This window comes from Antrostomus carolinensis, unplaced genomic scaffold (genome assembly GCF_000700745.2).
Source record: "Antrostomus carolinensis isolate BGI_N321 unplaced genomic scaffold, ASM70074v2 scaffold15944, whole genome shotgun sequence".
Taxonomy (NCBI): domain Eukaryota; kingdom Metazoa; phylum Chordata; class Aves; order Caprimulgiformes; family Caprimulgidae; genus Antrostomus; species Antrostomus carolinensis.
Window position 1 is genome coordinate 58,571 of NW_010310257.1, and position 18,421 is coordinate 76,991.

At 37.9% G+C, this 18,421-nt stretch overlaps 1 protein-coding gene across 1 annotated transcript; it reads left to right on the top strand.

Annotated features, from left to right (window-relative positions):
• Window positions 1-2,686: 2,686 nt before the first annotated feature.
• Window positions 2,687-17,249, top strand: LOC104523699 (rap1 GTPase-GDP dissociation stimulator 1-like; the record flags this gene model as incomplete). The annotated part of the gene is made up of 10 exons (XM_029084594.1): window positions 2,687-2,705; window positions 3,800-3,850; window positions 4,210-4,320; window positions 5,170-5,292; window positions 5,453-5,578; window positions 7,759-7,887; window positions 9,163-9,288; window positions 9,941-10,084; window positions 14,004-14,138; window positions 17,124-17,249. Coding segments are annotated over exons 1-10 (1,090 nt in total), but the record flags the coding sequence as incomplete, so codon positions are not given.
• Window positions 17,250-18,421: the final 1,172 nt, after the last annotated feature.

Sequence of the window (18,421 nt, forward strand, 5' to 3'; positions counted from 1 at the left end):
AGTGAAGACAGGTGACGAGTAGCGTCCCTCAGGGATCAGTATTGGGACCACCACTGTTTAACATCTTTGTCAGCTACATGGACAGTAGGATTGAGTGCACCCTCAGCAAGTCTGACAATGACACTAAGCTGAGTGGTGCGGCTGACACGCTGGAGGGATGGGATGCCATCTACAGGGACCTTGACAGGCTGAAGAGGTGGGCCTGTGCAAATCTCATGAAGTTCAACAAGGCCAAGTGCAAGCTCCTGCATCTGTGTAGGGGCAATCTCAAGCACAAATACAGGCTGTACAGAGAGTAGCCCTGAGGAAAAGGACTTGGGGATGCTGGTAGATGAGAAGCTCAACATGAGCTGGTAATGCACAATCACAGGCCAGAAGACCAATAACCATATCCTGGGCTGCATCAAGAGAAGCGAGGGCAGCAGGTTGAGGGAGGTGATTCTGCCCCTCTACTCCGCTCTCATAAGGCCCCATCTGGAGTACTGTGTCCTGTTCTGGAGCCCCCAACACAAGAAAGACATGGACATGTTAAAACGAGTCCAGAGGAGGCCATGAGGATGATCCGAGGGCTGGAGCAGCTCTGCTGTGAGGACAGGCTGAGAGAGTTTGGGCTGTTCAGCCTCTCTTGGGAGACCTTATAGACACCTTCCAATATCTGAAGGGGGCCCACAAGAAAGCTGGGGAGGGACTTTTGACAAGGGCAGGTAGTGACAGAACAAGGAGTAACAGTGTTAAATTGGAAGAGGGTAGGTTTAGATTAGATATTAGTAAGAAATTCTTTCCTGTGAGAGTGGTGAGACCTCACAGGAACAGGTTGCCCAAGGAAGTTGTGGATGCCCCCTCCCTGGAAGTGTTCAAGGCCAGGCTGGATGAGGCTTTGAGCAACCTGGGCTAGTGGAAGGTGGGGGTGGGACTAGATGATCTTTAAGGTCCCTTTCAAACCCAAACCATTCTATGATTCTATTTTAAGACTGTTATAGTTAAATAGTGCCTTCTGCAAGACATTCATAAAAATAGCTCTCGGTTGATTCTACTGCTTATAACACTAATTTCACAACACTGCAGACTGTAACCAGAGGATTATTTTACAAGGACTTTGTCTGTCATCCTGTGTATGGTGTTATTCTACTGATCTATTCCCTGGAGAAATAACAAACCACCTATATTTCTAGTTAACCACTATGCCAACCTAATGAGTGACCAATAATGTAGACTGTTCCCTGCTATTTGTAAAACAATCTTCTCCAACTTCAGAGATACAGTCACTTTTCATCTTTCAATACATCCTAACTCTATTAGATATGTAGTTGCAAATACCGCTACTGTTCTAATTAGAGGATAGAGTAATAGAAGGTAAATGCATTACCTCAAGCCAACATATTTTGGGTCTTTATAAGCATGAAGTCAGGGTTCAGTAGATGGTTCATTCTCACAGGCTCCTCATTTATTCCATGTTGCTTTATCAGCAGTTGTAGCGTTCTGCCCACTCCCACTAGATCTAGTTTAAGATCAAAGCTGATTCAACTATCAGGTTGCTCAGATGATTTTTTTTTCTTTTTTTTTCTTTTTTTTTTTTTTTTGTAAGAAAATTGTATTCTACATGTACTTCATTCATCCACAATCATTTATTCAGCAAATTGTGGTAGGAGAACTGGACAGAAATGGAAACCAGTGATCAATGTTAATTTTTTAAAAGAGGTCAAAGGAAATCACCCTTCTTGTACATCTATCTATTCCAGGGGTCTTCAGTCTGTTTTCATCAATAAAAAAAATACAAAAATACAAAGTAATAATTTTTTCTTTAAAACTTTACAAATCCAGCCATTTTTCTAAAGATGGCATCTTGCTTCAAGCACAAAACCAAAATTGCTGTTGTTCTAAAATAACTGGTAGTAATTTTTTAAGCCAAGGAATTTCTTTTCTCAAAGGACAAAACCAGACTTTAATTATATTCTGCTTCTGCTCCCTTTAATTTATCCTCTCTTCCCAAGATACTTTTGGTTCCTCTGAAGTAAATTCCTGTATGCACTAAATTAACGCATTCTAATTTTTAAAAACCACTTGCATTAACTAATGGACACATTAAGTAAAGAAAATAGTGAATCCATCAAACAACAAAAATAAATGACAAACTATTAATCCTCAGCTGAAGAATTTCTTGGCCAAGACTCATGACATCTTTTTCAACGACACAGTTTGTGAAGTATAAATGCTATTTTACTACATTTTCAGTAACATCTTACATTATATTCTTCTATAAGTTAACTACTTCAGCCATCATTTTTGCAGCATTATTTCTTACATTCATTTCAACCACTTTAAGTCTTTTTGTTTTCACAAACGGACAGAAGAACCTTCAGATTGAAAGGGCAGAAGATTGATTTAGAACAAATCAATAAAATAAATGGTAACTAATTGTCAGGACTGGATGTTATTCCCCAGAGTTTATAAGGAATTTAAAAAAATGAACTGACAAATCACTAACTGTGACATGCAGAATGCTGTTTGAATCAACTACAGGATTAATAGGGAGGAGAGCAGTAAGAGTGGCATGAGTTTACAAGAACCGTTGCACGGAATGCAGGAAATTAAACTACAGAAAGCTGATTTCTGCATAGGTAACTTGTAGGATTATAATAAAGCACAAACTTACTAAACATAGATATGATAAAAAAGGAGAATCTATATGACTTTTGTGGAGGCAGGTAATGCTCGGTCTCTCAAAACATTTTTAAGGAGCTGGCAAGAAGGTGAATAAAGGAGATACTGTTAATGCATTTCGATTTCTACAAACCTTTCAATACAGTTTATCATCTAAACTATCTTGGGATACGGGACAAGGCCATCTGATGAAGTCTGAAGGGCAGAATAAAGACTGTTTCACAACAGAGAGCTGTAACTATTAGAGGACACCTTTGCTAGAACCCATGTAATTCAATATATTCGTGATCTAGAAATAGCAGAATGGTAAAGAGTTTTTGGATTATTTGTAATACTCAAAATTAAAACGGACTGTAGAGAGGTACAGAAAAATCTTATCATCCTGTATGACTTGGAATACAGAGGCACATAAAGTCCAGCATCTGTAAACGCAGAACAACATACATGTGGAAAATATGGCCTAATTATGAAATACAGCAGGGTCTAAATTAACTGCCTCTGCCCAGAAGAGAGTGATTTATTTTTAATAGTTGCACTAAACACATTCTCAAATAGACAAAGGATTAAAAGAGTAGAATACAAAACATTACAATCTCCGTCTTAATCCAAGTCCTCCTGTATCTTGAAAACACTTTTGAATTCTAGCTCCTCACCTAAAAAAAAGAATAAAAGTGAACTGGAAAAGGTCTGAAGCAAGTCATAAAAGCTTCTGTAGAGGAAATATTAAATGAATTGGCAGAAGAATTACAAAGGAGCAATATAATAAATATCCATCTAATCATGACAAGAAAGCAAATCATCTAATCAAGCACGAGAAAGGCAAATAGTGAAGGACCATTCCTTCCTCTTACTACAGAAACTCAAAGGCCAGTAGCTTTGTGCTTTTTAGTAGATATTTTAAAATGAAGGGACATATCTTCTTACAACAGTGAATTTGTGAAACAATGTCACAGTGTGCTGTGGAGATTAAAACTATAAATTACCTTAAATAAGTAATTAAACAAATTAATGGAATAAAAGTCCATCAAAATGTATTAAATACATTGATGTAAATACTAGATGTTTCTAAAGGCCAAGGTTGCCAGATATTAAGGGAGAAGTATGTTACTGTATCCGTTTCATTCTTGCATTCTTTCAGTGCCTGCTACTGGCCTCTATCATAGTGGATATACACCTAGTGGAACTGCAAGTATTATCTTTATCACAAAGAGGTATTTAGAATTAACAGGCTTGATTTGGATTTTCTAATTATTCCTCCCTCTTCCTTACCTCAAACTCTGCCATAGTTATTATATGTTAATTTCTTTTTCTAGAGAGAATTTATCTCTGCATATTTATGCCTGCACAAGAGCGATATGCTCTGAGAAGTGGACCAAGCCTTGCCCTCATGCTCTTGGATTAAATTAGTTATTTAATGAGCATATTTAGATCTGGACCCTTCAGGAGATGATATTATGGTCAGCCATTGTCACTGAAAAGAAATACCAGAAAGAAATCAAAATATTTTCCATACTGGCTCACTAGACTTTTCCATCCCATTCCGCTTAGAAACTCTGAGTCAGCACCTGGAGTACCTTGGGCTCTGTGAAGATGACACAGAAGCTGAAGAACAGATCCTTGAAAGTCTGAATGGGATTCTCCTGGCTCTTACTGAAGATAGCTAAGTATCACTCCAGATCACTATTTAACCATTTGCATAATCCGAAAGCATTCACTGAAGGTTTTCATCTATTGTGATAATCTCTACGACCAGAAGTGATTGCTGCTGGGAACAGTAGCTATCCTCAGCCTGTTCTGTTGTTTTCCTTTCACTTTGTATACTCACAAACCTACCTGTGACCAGATAAAGCAACTGGTCACTAAAACATCTGAAGCTGCAGAGAAATTCCAAATTTAATAATTATTTACTACAGACTCCTAGGATTAAATTGGGGTGATCCTATCAGGTCAGGAATTCAAAAGTAGTCCCTAGTCTCCTTATAAGAAAGTCTTTAAGGTCTCTGCACACTTTCCTGAAATGGCATAAACCTGCATTTAATTGAATCTCCCGGCAGATGGTGATTTACCACCTCAAGGACAACTAGACATATTTTTGATGAAAAAAGTCTAAGGGAATTGACTGTTCTAATTTCTAGTCTAATAAAAGATGTTGTGCCTACATACAAAATTAGTCACTAGGCTATACCTCAGGAATAGAATCTTAATCCCTGACTTCCCACGCCTTCTGCAAGCATCCTTTTATAGTCAGAGAAGATGAAACTGCTTCCCTCTTTGCCACCCGCACTTCAATTCAGTATGAAGCAGAATAATCAGCTGGAAGTATACTTGATGCAATTCAAGCAGATGACTGTTCCCATATATTTAGACTGAGACAGCCTTTAAGTACCTTGTTAAATCAGAACCTTGGATGACTCAGATATCCACTCAGAACCATAGGAAACAAAGCAACATGTAAATAAAACAGTTGCAAACCTACTGTAGGTATTGTTAACACTCTTATCATTACAGAGCAGAGATCTTTCAGCCTCCTCAGAGAGAGTGGGATCTTCCTCATTTTGTCAAAAATCCTGAAGGGCAACCCACGATGTGCAGTGAAAGCAGCCCAGGTGCTTTCGGAGATAGTAAAGAATGGTATGTTGTACGAAAGTGTTACTACAAGGCATATTAAAGCACATTAGCTGTATGTTTCCACTCTTGAGTTTTGTTTCATGACTACCAGCTATTGGTCTTGCAATTGAAATTGTTTTATTTCAACATGGCAAAAATACACAAGTCTCCTTTACCTACACAGAGGAAATGAAGAAACCATGTATTGAAGCAGATTTGGTTCTAACTTTGATACCTTTTCTGGAGAGCACAGACCAAGAAATGTTGCTTCATGCTGGGAGGGCTATTGGCCGTATCTGTTATGATAATCGTAAGTATCAACTTGAGAGAATCCTATTTTCCCTAGCTGCAAGGTATTATCTCATAAAGCGCTATCACCTGTAACTTTTTTTTTTTTTTTAATGAGACCTAACCACACAATGAACTTCAGCCTCCAGTTAGATATAAAATTCACACAGCTCACCAACACCAGGCTGACTGCATCCCAAACACCTCCTAAACTCTGGGTTTCCCCCTATGTTTTTGACTTCAAGGTGATGCATCTTTGTCAGAACTGCTCTGCAACTGCAAGAGTAGCAAAGCCTCATACATATCTTAATCAGTTTTTTCAGAACTGCCTTGAGCCCAAATCCTGAATGGCTTTATCTTCTTCCAAAGTAATAACAACATCTATATAAAGCAAAGCATTTGTTTAAAAATTGTGTCAGAAAAAAACATACTCTCAAAAACCACTGAGATATTTATCTATGCAAGGAATGGTCCTCAGAGAAGACCATTCCTTGCATAGAGGAAATCTCTGTGCTCCATATTTTTCTATAAAGCCAGTACACTAGCTTGCCTGCTGGTCTCACAAATTAAACCCTTTTAATTTACTTGCCCCAGTAATTTTTGTCTTTTACCTTTAATTCCCAGACTGACCAAAAATTTTTATTGCCTACTGGAGGTGATAGGGAATTTTACATTCAGTATCTTCTATCCATATCCTTCTGCCTTCAACCTACCTTCTCTTGTCTTTCCAGTGTGGACCTGTGTATCTTTATCAAGAAAGCTATAGGTTTGCCTCCCTGCACTGTTCCTGTGAAATCAAAGCATGATACAGATTCTACTAGCCCCCTGCAAATTAGATGTACTTGCCAAGGAATGCTACATAACAGGTTTATAAAAAATCATCCCCATATGATTATATGCAAGGCTTATGCAACTACCATACATCAGCATTATGAGGGCATATGGCCATACTGCAAATCTTCACTTCTGTCAGAACACAGGCCCAGCACAGATTTGACATGACTGTGACTAAGATACGTTTTAATAATTTTTATTACTAATACAACAATAAATAAAACATAGAAAAATTAAATTCAGTTATTCCCTGATTGAATTACAATTCTATATGCTACTATAGCACCCAGACACCTTCTGGTGTCTGTCACACATGCTGTCATACAAGTTGTAGTCTAGCTCTCAGCAAGACACTGGTGCAAAAGTAGTGTCATTGTACTGTTAAGAAACCCCTGTCCAACTGTATTTCATGGTTCTTGGCAGTCTCAAAATCATTTTAGAAGCTTTCATTCATTACAAGACAAACTACAAAATGAAAGAAAAGATACCAGTGTTCTCCTCAGCAATTCTGCATGCACATGGAGACGACTGCAGTTAGTATATGAGAATGAGGACAAAATTAATTTTTACTTATTGTACTTCGTTTGCTTCCCTCAAGTGACACAAATTTACACCTGTTTGAGAACCTTATTAGGCCTGTAAAAATGCCAAAGATACCTTGAATTCAAGCACTCCAATACTCCCTACATGCTGAGCAACTAACATTCAAAAAACTCTAAGAGGATGATTCATTTAGATCAACTTTAAAGAAGGCTGTCTCTCAGTGGTATCTTATAACAGCCCAGGTATTGGTAGTGGCTTGTTTTACAAAGATTATTTTTTTCTTTTTGTAAGAAATAAAAAAGAATCATTATTCTAACATGCAAAAAGCAGGTATGGGGACATTTGTTATATGATTCCCTGAATTCAGAGTTGTCACTAGACTATGCTTTATCTTGAGTTTCATGTGCCTTCTATCTCCCTTCCCTTCAGAACAAAAGAAGCCATAGGATAATTCTGATTCCCATTCTCTGAGAGAAATAAGCCAACTGTCTATTCCTCACTCAATTTTTAGATACATAGCAAGAGATATAGTCCATCAGAACTTGCTTTAGAAGCTGCACTAGTAGCAGAGATGCTCATGCAATTGCCCTTATACATTTTTACAGTGGCTTAATTCCTTGAGTCAAAGTAGCAAAACTATGTCCTGAACCTGCATTTTCCACACACACACATTAGCCTGAACCCACAGCACAAAAGCTGTACAAATTCTAACAATGTGAGAAAGAACCACATTATCTCGCTGCACAGCATCTCAGTTGGACCATTTTTATCAATTTAATTGGTCTCTATTTAATTACCTTTAATTCGCATGCTTACTATTACCAGGGGATCTTCAGGAAGAGCTGGTGAAGATAGGAGTAATCACATCGCTAGTCCGAATATTAACTGATTATGCAGAGAGTGAACCACTTGTCCATGTTGATCTGTTGGCCTTGTGCAATCTTGCAGACCTTGGTAAGTAAACATTTTTGTATCTTGGAGCAAAATATAATCTTCACACTGTCACTATCTTTCCACATACATGCAGAATGCCTACAGGTTGGAGGGAGAGGTGTCTGGTTGGGTTTGGGGGGGTTTTTTGTTTTGGTTCTTTTTGGTTGGGTTTTTTTGTTGTTTTATTTTGTTGTGGGTTTTTTTGTGGGGGTTTGTTTTTGTTGGGTTATTTGGGGAGGGTGGGTTTTTTGGTTTGGTCTTGGGGTTTTGTTTGTTTGTTTTAGGTTTTGTTTTTTAAACACTACTGATACCTAATCAGGGACTGGCCACAGTATCTGTACTGGAGAAGTAACTACTTTTTCCTGCAACTGCTGGTACTCTATTAAAGCAATTAAGGTTTAATAGACAGCTTTTGACCCAGAAAAAAGTATAGAGGGCATAACTTCATGTGGTAAATTGACAGTGTCAACTAATTCAGATATGGTAAATTAAATACTAATTTAAAATGCATTGCTATTTAATTAAGTTTATATACCTTAATGAAACAGCTCCCCTTTTCATTTACACAATTTTCAAAACAAAGGCAACTTCACTGATTTAAAATACATCTATTCTACTTTACACAAGTTGTATGTAGTGACGGAAGAAAAAGACCAAATAGAAAAATATAAACAAGCTTTATATATGATCTGACTTTACAATTTGATCCACTACTTCCTGCATTTAGGGGGAGAGGAAGGGAAGGAGGTATGGTATCACAGTCACATCGTCCTCTAGTGAGGTCTGTCCTTTATAGATCTCTTATATTACTTAATACCATATTCCATTCAAATGTGTTCTATGTCAGACAGCAGCAAGTTTTAAAAAAAAATAATCTTTGTTAACATATATCTTGTAGATGTTTAGGATCAAAGCAAGACCAGAACCATCTAATCAAGGCAGAAAATATACTACTACAGCAAACTGGTATGTGCCAGTTTGATAAATTAAATAATCATACCAGAGATGGATTTATAAGAGTCAGCAGAATTAAGCCAGGACTAATTTGGCAGCTATTATAAGCTCATACCAACAGGAATTATACAAAAATATTATCAAAGAAAGAAAGGAGGGTAGAAGGGATAGAGTAGAGTTTTGCTGTCACAGTGGTTTCCAAAAGGATAGAAGTGTCTATAAAAACAGAAAAAGCATTCAAAACAAAGTAGCGTCTAATCACTTCAGATTATAGGGAGATATGCTTTTAACATTTATTCAGATAAAGAAACACTCAAAATCCTGACTTTATCATACACACAGATACAGCCAAGGAAGCTCTAAGCAAGACAAAGGTTGCTGAACAGCTGGTGAAACAGCTGAAAAGAGCAGAAAACCATGAGAGGTTAGAAATTGTCTTCGAGGTCCTGCAAGCACTTGCAGAAAATGGTAAGTTTTTCTTCATCTTAGGGGAATGAGGGGAGAGAGGGCAGCGGTACTTAGCTTAAGCTCTGGGTTACGAGTTTGCCATAGGATCCTACTACTGGAACCAGTCATCCGTTCAGTGGAAATAAGCTACAAGAACCTAGGAAATCCTGGCCTGAGCAAGACTTTGAAGCTTAATAGGTGAGGCAACAAAGAAAGGAGGGAGAGAGTAGTATTCCACTCTTTTGTGGTGGACCCATAAGACAGCAGATACACACCATGGAGAATATGTGTTTGAAACAGGAAAGCAGACTAAACAGATTGGTTTTTATTAAAAAAAAAAAAATTACAACTAAATATCATAGAAGATGTCTCCTCTGAGCAGTGCTGTGACAAGCACCAACAAGAATCTAGTAAAAATATCTAGACACTCGATACAGATTTTAAAGAAATGAAAACTCATGACTAGCAATACAAGAAATGTCAAAGATCAATGCAGAAACTTTGCTCATTTTGCCTTGGTGTCATCCTAGCACCAGAATCGGTTTCAAACAAAACCAAAAAAGTGACTGCATCTGAAAAAAAGACTGTCTGAAGTTCAAGGGTTCAGCTTCCTAGTTTGAAACACTCAAAAACGCAAGAAGCTTTTAGTATGCTTTTACTGTGATCTCTACAGATGCTCTGAAAGTGCAGTTGGTGGAGGCAGGAGTGCAAGAAGTGCTGTCCGAGATCCTGCTGAGGCTCCAAGGTAGTTCACAAGCTGAAGATACATGCGTTTTGAAGGCGGCATCAGATCTCATTGTCTCTCTGCTTCTTGGAGGTAAAAAAAGGAATATTGACAGTTCAGATACATAAAGAAATAACATCAAAAAGTCCTCTTAGCAGAGGAGTTTCCATCTGCTCCATTGCTTTAATTTCCTTAACAGGGACACATCTGCAACCTGTTTCATAATCTTCAGGTGAATTCTTCTCAGGCACCACACTTTCTCATTTTTTGTGGGAGTCTGGTGCTCATGTTGCCATGCTTCCCTTCAAGCACATACTTGCCTCCAGTCATATTGTCAGTTCACATCCAGCTTCTAGAACTTTACTTTCAAAGCTGGCCTAAGAGCCAGTTTTAAATTTAAAGCTAATAATCAGATTTAGTTCACATGGTATTGAACTACTCATGTTTCCTCATTCACTATTCCAAACCTGTGTACATACTTTAAGCATTTGGATTAACAAATGAAATATAAGAACTTTCCTGTATTATAAATTCTGCATCTATCTATTAGGAACAGATTACACACATTGCTCACCTAGATTTTTCACTAAGTCTTTAAGATTATTTCAGGAACAACACAAAAAGGCTAAGGACCTAATAGTAATTTAGTTTAGGTGGCCCTGCTATGTTGTATTTTGGACAATACAGATTAAAGAATAAAACTTCAAGAACTGGACACTTATACTGCATCCCACAACCCCCAATTGCCAAGCAACCAAGAATTTAAAGGCCTTAAATTGTTAACTCTACAACAGTCTTTAAGTCATCTTTGATTTGAATCTCCCAAAGATAGATAGAACACTTCACTTTGGGGCTAAGTGTAAACAGACATGAGATGTTATCTCTATTTATCATGCCACAGATAAGTACATGCATAAGTTTTTTGCTAAGGGATGTGGCATCATCTCCCAGAATGTTCGTACTTACAGCACATCCAAACACATACAGCTACAGAGACAGCAGCAACAGCTATTGCTAATTTTACAAAAAAAAACTGTAAGGTTGGTTATTCTCTATTGTTCAAAGATGGAAAGCTGCTGTTTGAGAGTGTGTGAGTGAAGAGCAAAGCAACACTATTAGATTTCATTGCTCCCTTGCTCTGAAACAGTAACTTTCTTGCTTTTCTGTAGACTGGAGACTTGCATACCTTTTATTTACAGATGCTAAAGATATTGAAGTAGTTTGAGGGACACAACTAAGAAAAACAGGGTGGTCAAGTATGCAAGCTTTTGTACTTCCCCCCCAAAAATCACACACTATCCCACCCTGGAAATGTTTAATGGCAAACACATTTTTTTAGAAATATAAAATATAACATACAGTTATTGATGTTTTAGGTTTTAAGTCACTTCTAGGAAGGGAGGGTTACTCAGACACATCAAGGGGGAAAAAAAAAAAAAAGCAATCTCAAGATAAGCCATTTTATCTTTTACACTTTTCTATTACAGGAAAGCAATGAGCCTTAATACTATGCAGAGAGAAAAACAAAGAGACCCCCAGAAAGCATGCTATGCCGAATCAGTCAGCAGAAGATACCCCACCATGTTTTCTGTCCTTTCTACTGTACTGGGTTCAAACTCAATTAACAAAAAGGAGCTTTTTCAACATTGCTCACCTTTCTGCATTAATATGTGCTTAATTACCATAAAAGATTCCCTCACATCTGTCAATGTTTAGCTCGTCAGTCTTTTTTTTTTTTATTTTAAACCAAGCTATCATACACACACCTCTCCACCTCCCCCACCCTTCTTCCTAAACTCCTTTTCTTCTTTGTCTTATACCTTGCTCTGAATCAGCCATTGTGCATCACTGTTCTACAAAGGCCACAGAAATGCCCTCGGTGCCTTTAAAATGGGTATCTTCAATTTATTCAACTGAATGGCTGGCTTTGTCACCTGCTCTTCTCCCTCCATCTCCCCCAGAACCCCATTAGATTTTTCATGTGGAAAAAGTGAATAATCCTTTTCAGGCCCTAGTATGTGCACTGATGTATGCTCAGCCTTTAATCTAAGAGAAAAAAAATCCTATGGAAATCTGATCTCAGCATCAAATGACTTCTGAGGCAGTGAAAAGATGACAGACAGCTTTGGCAACTATGAAAGTGGCTGTTCCTATCAGACTTTAACATGAGCCATTAAATTGGAGGTTCTGCTGCTATCCCAGCAAAAATCCATAGGAGAGAGAACCAATTTGGAGATCTGTGACAATCAAAGCAAGGCAACTACTAATGGATTCTGCCTATTCGCACTTTACTACAAGAGAATAAAATGCTCTGCCATTCTTTGGTTTGAAAGGTGGGGGGAGGAGATAAATTAAGTTCAATTAAGGTTAGTCTATATGAAGATCAAAGTATTTTGCCTGTAGAATTTTGTCAGACCAAAAGAGATGGTCTACTTCTAAAGAGGACTGAGATATTTTCCTCATATACTCTCATCTCTAAAGATTAGGACCAGACAAGAGAACATTTGAAGAATCACAAGCAAAAACATCAGCTTTAAAGAATGTATGCATAAACTGATATCAAAAGATTTTTGCATAAGTAGAATTCAAGCTATTTCAGACTGACAGTTATCTCATAAAATATCCACTTATATTTTATAAGCATTTGACAAATTCTTATTTAACATATGTAGTAACACGGGGAAAATATGTTACTAACTGAAATGCTAAGAGATTAAAGGAATAGTAGGCATTAGTTCAAAAGACAACATAGAAGAGTTTCTACTACTTTGGGGTAGAAATAACATTCAAACCAGCAAAGGTGTTAAAATTACTAGAGCCATTTTTAAGCGGTATACACACAAAAATTAGAAGTCTGTACATCTCAGGCATGCAATTAGTACCATGAGAAGCACCTAAAGCTACTTTTGGACAGATTCTGTATTTGTATGAAGTCTATATAGTTTCACAGATAACTGTTTACTCCAGGTGAAGGCCTGGTCTTCCTATACAATGTTCACACTGTTTTCCCACATTTTAACAAATGGTATTCACAGCACAGCAAAAAGAAAAAGTTGACTGGTGGCAGGAATATGCTTCTCTTGAGGTATAATAAACTGTATAAAATAAAATACAGAAAAATATTTGCCAAATAGCATCTTCAAAACACTTCCTTCAGGAAGGATACAGACATAATATGGAGGGGTTTTGTCTGCTCTTTAGGAGAACACTTTCTCATTTCCTATCAAGGTGAGCTGAGGAGCTGCAGGTAACAAAAGGGCTGTCACCCCCGCAGAGCAAATTCTCAAAGAGGAGACATGCATCGACAAAATATTGCAGGTGGGCAAAATGGTAGTGCTTTGGAATGCACAAATCTCCTCTTTCACCAGCATTAAATAGATCAGAAATCTCTAGGTCAACTCATATTTTCCTAGCTGCATATAAGTGCAACAGAATTAGAATTTTCATTTCAGAAAGCGGGTTTCTCAAAACAGGTCTAGGCCCAATTCTTTCAATGTTTACTTAATGATAAATTATTTGACTCACTACAAGGAGTAATAGCAGTACAAAACTAGTAATCAGACTCACCATTGCTGGATAAGATCCCCGGTCTCACAATAGTCTCTTAAACCAGTAGAATAGCAAAATTGGAGTATTTAAGCTATCCTGTGGAGAAATGGAAAATGCCACCAGCATTCCACTGCATATATATAGTGGAAAATAAAGCAGTATTGAGGAAGAAACTGACTGGAGAACACATGGTTTTGGATTTGATAGCGACTGTCCCTAGAAAGCTCTCTCAGGCCAAGCTTTACTAGAGGGTGTCTCAGCATCAGTTCACAGGTGGCTGATGCCCAATTCTCTCTAGAGTTGAAGGTTGTAAAAAAAAAAAAAAATGCAAAAGCTACATCTCAATCTTAACAAGACATGAGAACAGCCACAGCAGATACTCTGAATTCTCAATTTGCATGATTAATTTCTGTCATTGTGTTTCCTATCTCTCTTACCTGCTTGGTTTTGCCTCTTTCTTCAGACGGCAACTGTGTACGAATGGTACATCTTGGAGTCATACATCAACTTCTGGATCTTTTGGAGAAACACGTAGAGAGTGAGGACATCTCTGTTCAACATGCTGCACTCAGTGCACTTCGAAACCTTGCTATACCAGGTACAAATTCTGAAGATAATTGACTTGTGATTCTTTGTAAAGATGGGTCATTTAATGGAGATCTGTGCAGCTCTGTCCAAGTCACCAATTCCAATTCCTTATATTCTGAGGGGCAACTGACCTTTCCTCCCCCCTGCAGAGACATATACATTTGAATAATTCATCAGGACTTCTCATCTAAATAAAGTATGATCTCATTGCCAGCTGCTGAAATGGTTTCATAGTAACAGCATACAGCAGTTGAAGACAAAGATGCAGAACAGGGTTTATTGCTTAAAATACAGAGTACGGGGTGGTGTTATCACATCACAGCTGGTACAGACTTCATAAATCTGCTCTTCTTCCAAAAAGTCAACATTCATCACAAATTCAGCCTTTGTAGCACCCAAACTACAATACCTAAAGGAGGCGTATTTAGTAGGGCCTGTTGCAGCAGGACAAGGGGTAATGGTTTTAAACTAAAGAGGGTAGATTTAGACTAGATATATAGAAGAATTCTTTTATGATGAGGGTGGTGAAACAGTGGAACAGGTTGCCCAGAGAGGTGGTAGAAGCCCCATCCTTGGAAACATTCAAGGTCAGGCTGGACAGGGCTCCGAGTAACCTGATCTAATTGGAGATGTCCCTACTCACCGCAGAGGGGTTGGACTAGGTGACCCTTAGAGGTCCCTTCCAACCCAAATGATTGATCCTATGATTCTACTCATGATCTTTTGTTAATACACACCAGAAAATTGTGCTGTTTCTCATCTCAAATTTACTGCTTCCATACAAAAGTGCAATTCAGGCCAAAAATGTCTTGCTAGAGTCTTAACACTATGGCACCCTGCAATGCTGTCCTTACACTGCTATACAGCACTCCAGAGCAGAGCATGACACCAACAATATTTTCTTAAAATAAGAACTTGAAGTTGTCTGCCAATTTTATTATGTAAGCTAGCCAGCATGCTTGGTTTAACAGTTTTATACATAATCATTGCTGTGAACAAGTGAGAACCCCAGAATATACTATTTGCTACTTTGCCTCCATTACTTCCTTTTAAAGCCTGATACACTCTCATTTCTTCTTACAGATAGCTCTCTTCAGAACTTTACCTATTTTTTTCAACTTACTTTTGATATAATCTCAAGTAATTTATTTAGTCTGGCTTATAGTATTATCACACTCTTTGGATCACAATATCCAGCCATGTCTGTCTATTCAGTATTTTAATAAACGTATTTTGCACCATAAGCCCCTCACTGCTTCCAGCCCATGTGCCTATTTTATTTCTCTGCAAAGAGATTTTCTACCAACACTCACATCAGCAGAGAAAGTGCAAATTGCTTTTTTGTGCTAATAGAGTATGCAGTATTTTGACCAAGTTGCAACCTAACACAGAGCCATTAGAAGATAATCATAGAATCACAGAACCATGAAAAATCATGGAAAGCCATCCAGCTGAAATTAGGAGAGTAATTTAGTAGGGAAAATGTAACTATCCTTATTAGAATGAAAAGCTGGATTTTTTTCTATAAGCCTAGGAGTGTCCCATGCTCAGTTCTCATTGACTTCACTCCTGCAATACGTACAATAGGATTTCATGATTACAAGCAGCAAAGATACCAGTTAATCTCATTTGAAAAATAGCAATTTTGATGTAGTTTCCCTTGAAACAATCTAACTCACAACAGATCCCATTCCTCAACGAATACCAAGGCCCAAGTTTTGCAATGCCAAGCCGGGGTGTTCCTTGGGAGTTCCTTAACAAAGCAATGAACACAGCTGATCTTGCAAAGATTACAGGATCTAAAACTTGAGGAAAATGTGGCTGCAAGCTACAACCTCACCCCTATCTTACTGCTACAGATAGTACCAGTAGATCTTAATGTTCTTTACAGTTGTACTTTTAAAGGCACAAGTTGCAATTATAAAATATCAATGTACCAATGCAAAGTCTATTTTGGTTATCTATTGTGTTTTAAGTCTATTGCAAACTATTTTAGATCTTTCTAAGTGTGTGGCTAATGCATAGCACTTAAAATGCTATTCCCACACTGTTATTTTCCTCATCAATTTTTAAAAATAACAGAATACGGAAGCTGTAAGACATTCCCTCACAAAATATATATCACTTTCAGAAATACAGAAACTCTTATCACTTTCAACAATATACAGTCTGCTACCTCAGGGCCAGGGAGGGAGACTGAGTGCAAATCCAAATAAATCATAATATAAAAATGAATCAAGTATGGGCCAACACTTGCAAATAGGCACAGGGGAAGTCTTCAATTAATTCAAGTAGTGATCTTAAAGAGAACATGTGCTTATTAAAAAAAAAAAAAGAAAAAAGAAAAAAGTTCCCCCCAACCCCACTCAAAAAAAGGCATGCAGAAGACAGGAGGAAAATTGTTCTAGAGGAAACAGCTTTTGGTAGCACAGTTAAGCAGCATTTAAGACTCTCCCCAGACAAGCTTCTGATTATTACCAAGGATTACTGCACTGACGGGAGCAAAGACGCAAGAATTAGGAGAGCACAGAAACAAAGGCATGAACAGCAGGGGATCAGTGAGCTCAAATACAAAACTAAAATTCATTCTCAAGAAATATGGCTACGTAAATCACATCTGCCACCCAGTTCAGTTAAGATGAGCAAGCATAGGAAAGACTTGCTCATGTGAGTGGGCAAGTTATTACAACTGGAAAATGGAAGAGAAACAACAATGCTGTGTTTATCCTCTTTTATGCACTTCATTCCAGCAAGGGCTGAGATCAGAAGTAACCAAAACATTGTAACAGCAATTCCTAGGAAGTTTTTAGCTCAAAAGAGAAGCCTAAACAGTCAGGTGGTCCTGACTTCAATTTGAGCACTCTAACAAGTTGAACCCTTTGCTAAGAGCATAACGGAGCATAAGATTCAGAACAGTTATGTAATATTTATATTTTCAGATGCTTGTGTAGTTACTGAGCTTCACATCAATGCCTTTTTTTTCTCCATTTTCTAGTTGTTAACAAGGTTCAAATGCTGGAGGAAGGTGTGGCAGAAAGGATTCAGGCACTTCTAAGGTCAGAGATGCCTCCTGTGCAGTTTAAACTTCTTGAAACACTACGGATGTTAGCAGATGGCCAAGGTAGGGAATTGCTAATGTTTACTGATGTCAACTACAAACCCGCTTCCCGCCTCCCCCTGCAAGACAATGGATTTGCAAGGAGACTACAGGCTAAGTGTCCTGCTAACCTAATTCCACAAAATCTGGAGAGGTTCCAAGAGAGATTGCCAGAGGCTGCAAGCCTTCCATACTGATCCAGTAAGCCTCAGAGGTAGAGAAGAAGAAAAAAAAAACAAAAAAAAAACCAAAAAAAAAAACAACAACAAAAAAAAACCAACAAATGAAAGAATCTGCAGTAGTCAGGGAGAAATAGCAAAGGCCTGAAACAAAGATGTTTTCCACCAGAGATAGACCAGCAAGGCATGAGTATGATGGAAAAGAGTCAGGCTAAGGATTTACACTGCCAAACCACAGAAGGCAAATCAACAGAAGAACCAGAGAATATAAAAGAATCAAAGGGAGTTGGGATGGAGAGGGGCAGGAGAAATTAGTTTCTACCAGTCAGTCTCTATACACATTGGCAGGTTTATCTTGCTGGTGTAGCTCAAATGTTGAATTTACTTTGCACGTTGGAATACAGGATTATCTACTTCCACTTAATTTTTAGTTTTACACAGCGGTGGGTACACAAAGGCAACAATGCTCATTCTGTGCATATAGTTGCATTATGAGAAACAAAGTGCATAATATCAGAATTACATTAAAATCTACTACAATATCTTAATTTATCCTTAGACTTACCTAGCTTCTTACCAGAGTATAATATGACAAGCATTGTGGGGTTTAGGGGTTTTTTTAATGATAAAAGTGTTCTAGTTCATTAATATCACCAGAGCAGCTGCTCTAGAATGCTAATCAGAACACACCACGATGTGCAGGAATAACGAGAAATCAGTCAAAAACAGAATCAGAAAAGTTATGGCCATTTTGCAATGGGAGCTGACAGCTGGTATAGAACAATTACAATCGCTAATACATTAGTCAGATGGAAGGGGGAAAAACCCTCACTCTCCTACAGTCCATGCTGCACTCATTTACACCACCGCAGACACCACTCTGATAGGGCAGCTACTTGCATCCTTTTCCAAATGAATATGCATGACACAAAATAGATCTAGCACTCTAATTTGCACTGATTCCAATCCAGTAAAAAGCTGCTTTAACTTATATTCCATCATGGCAGGAGAGAGACA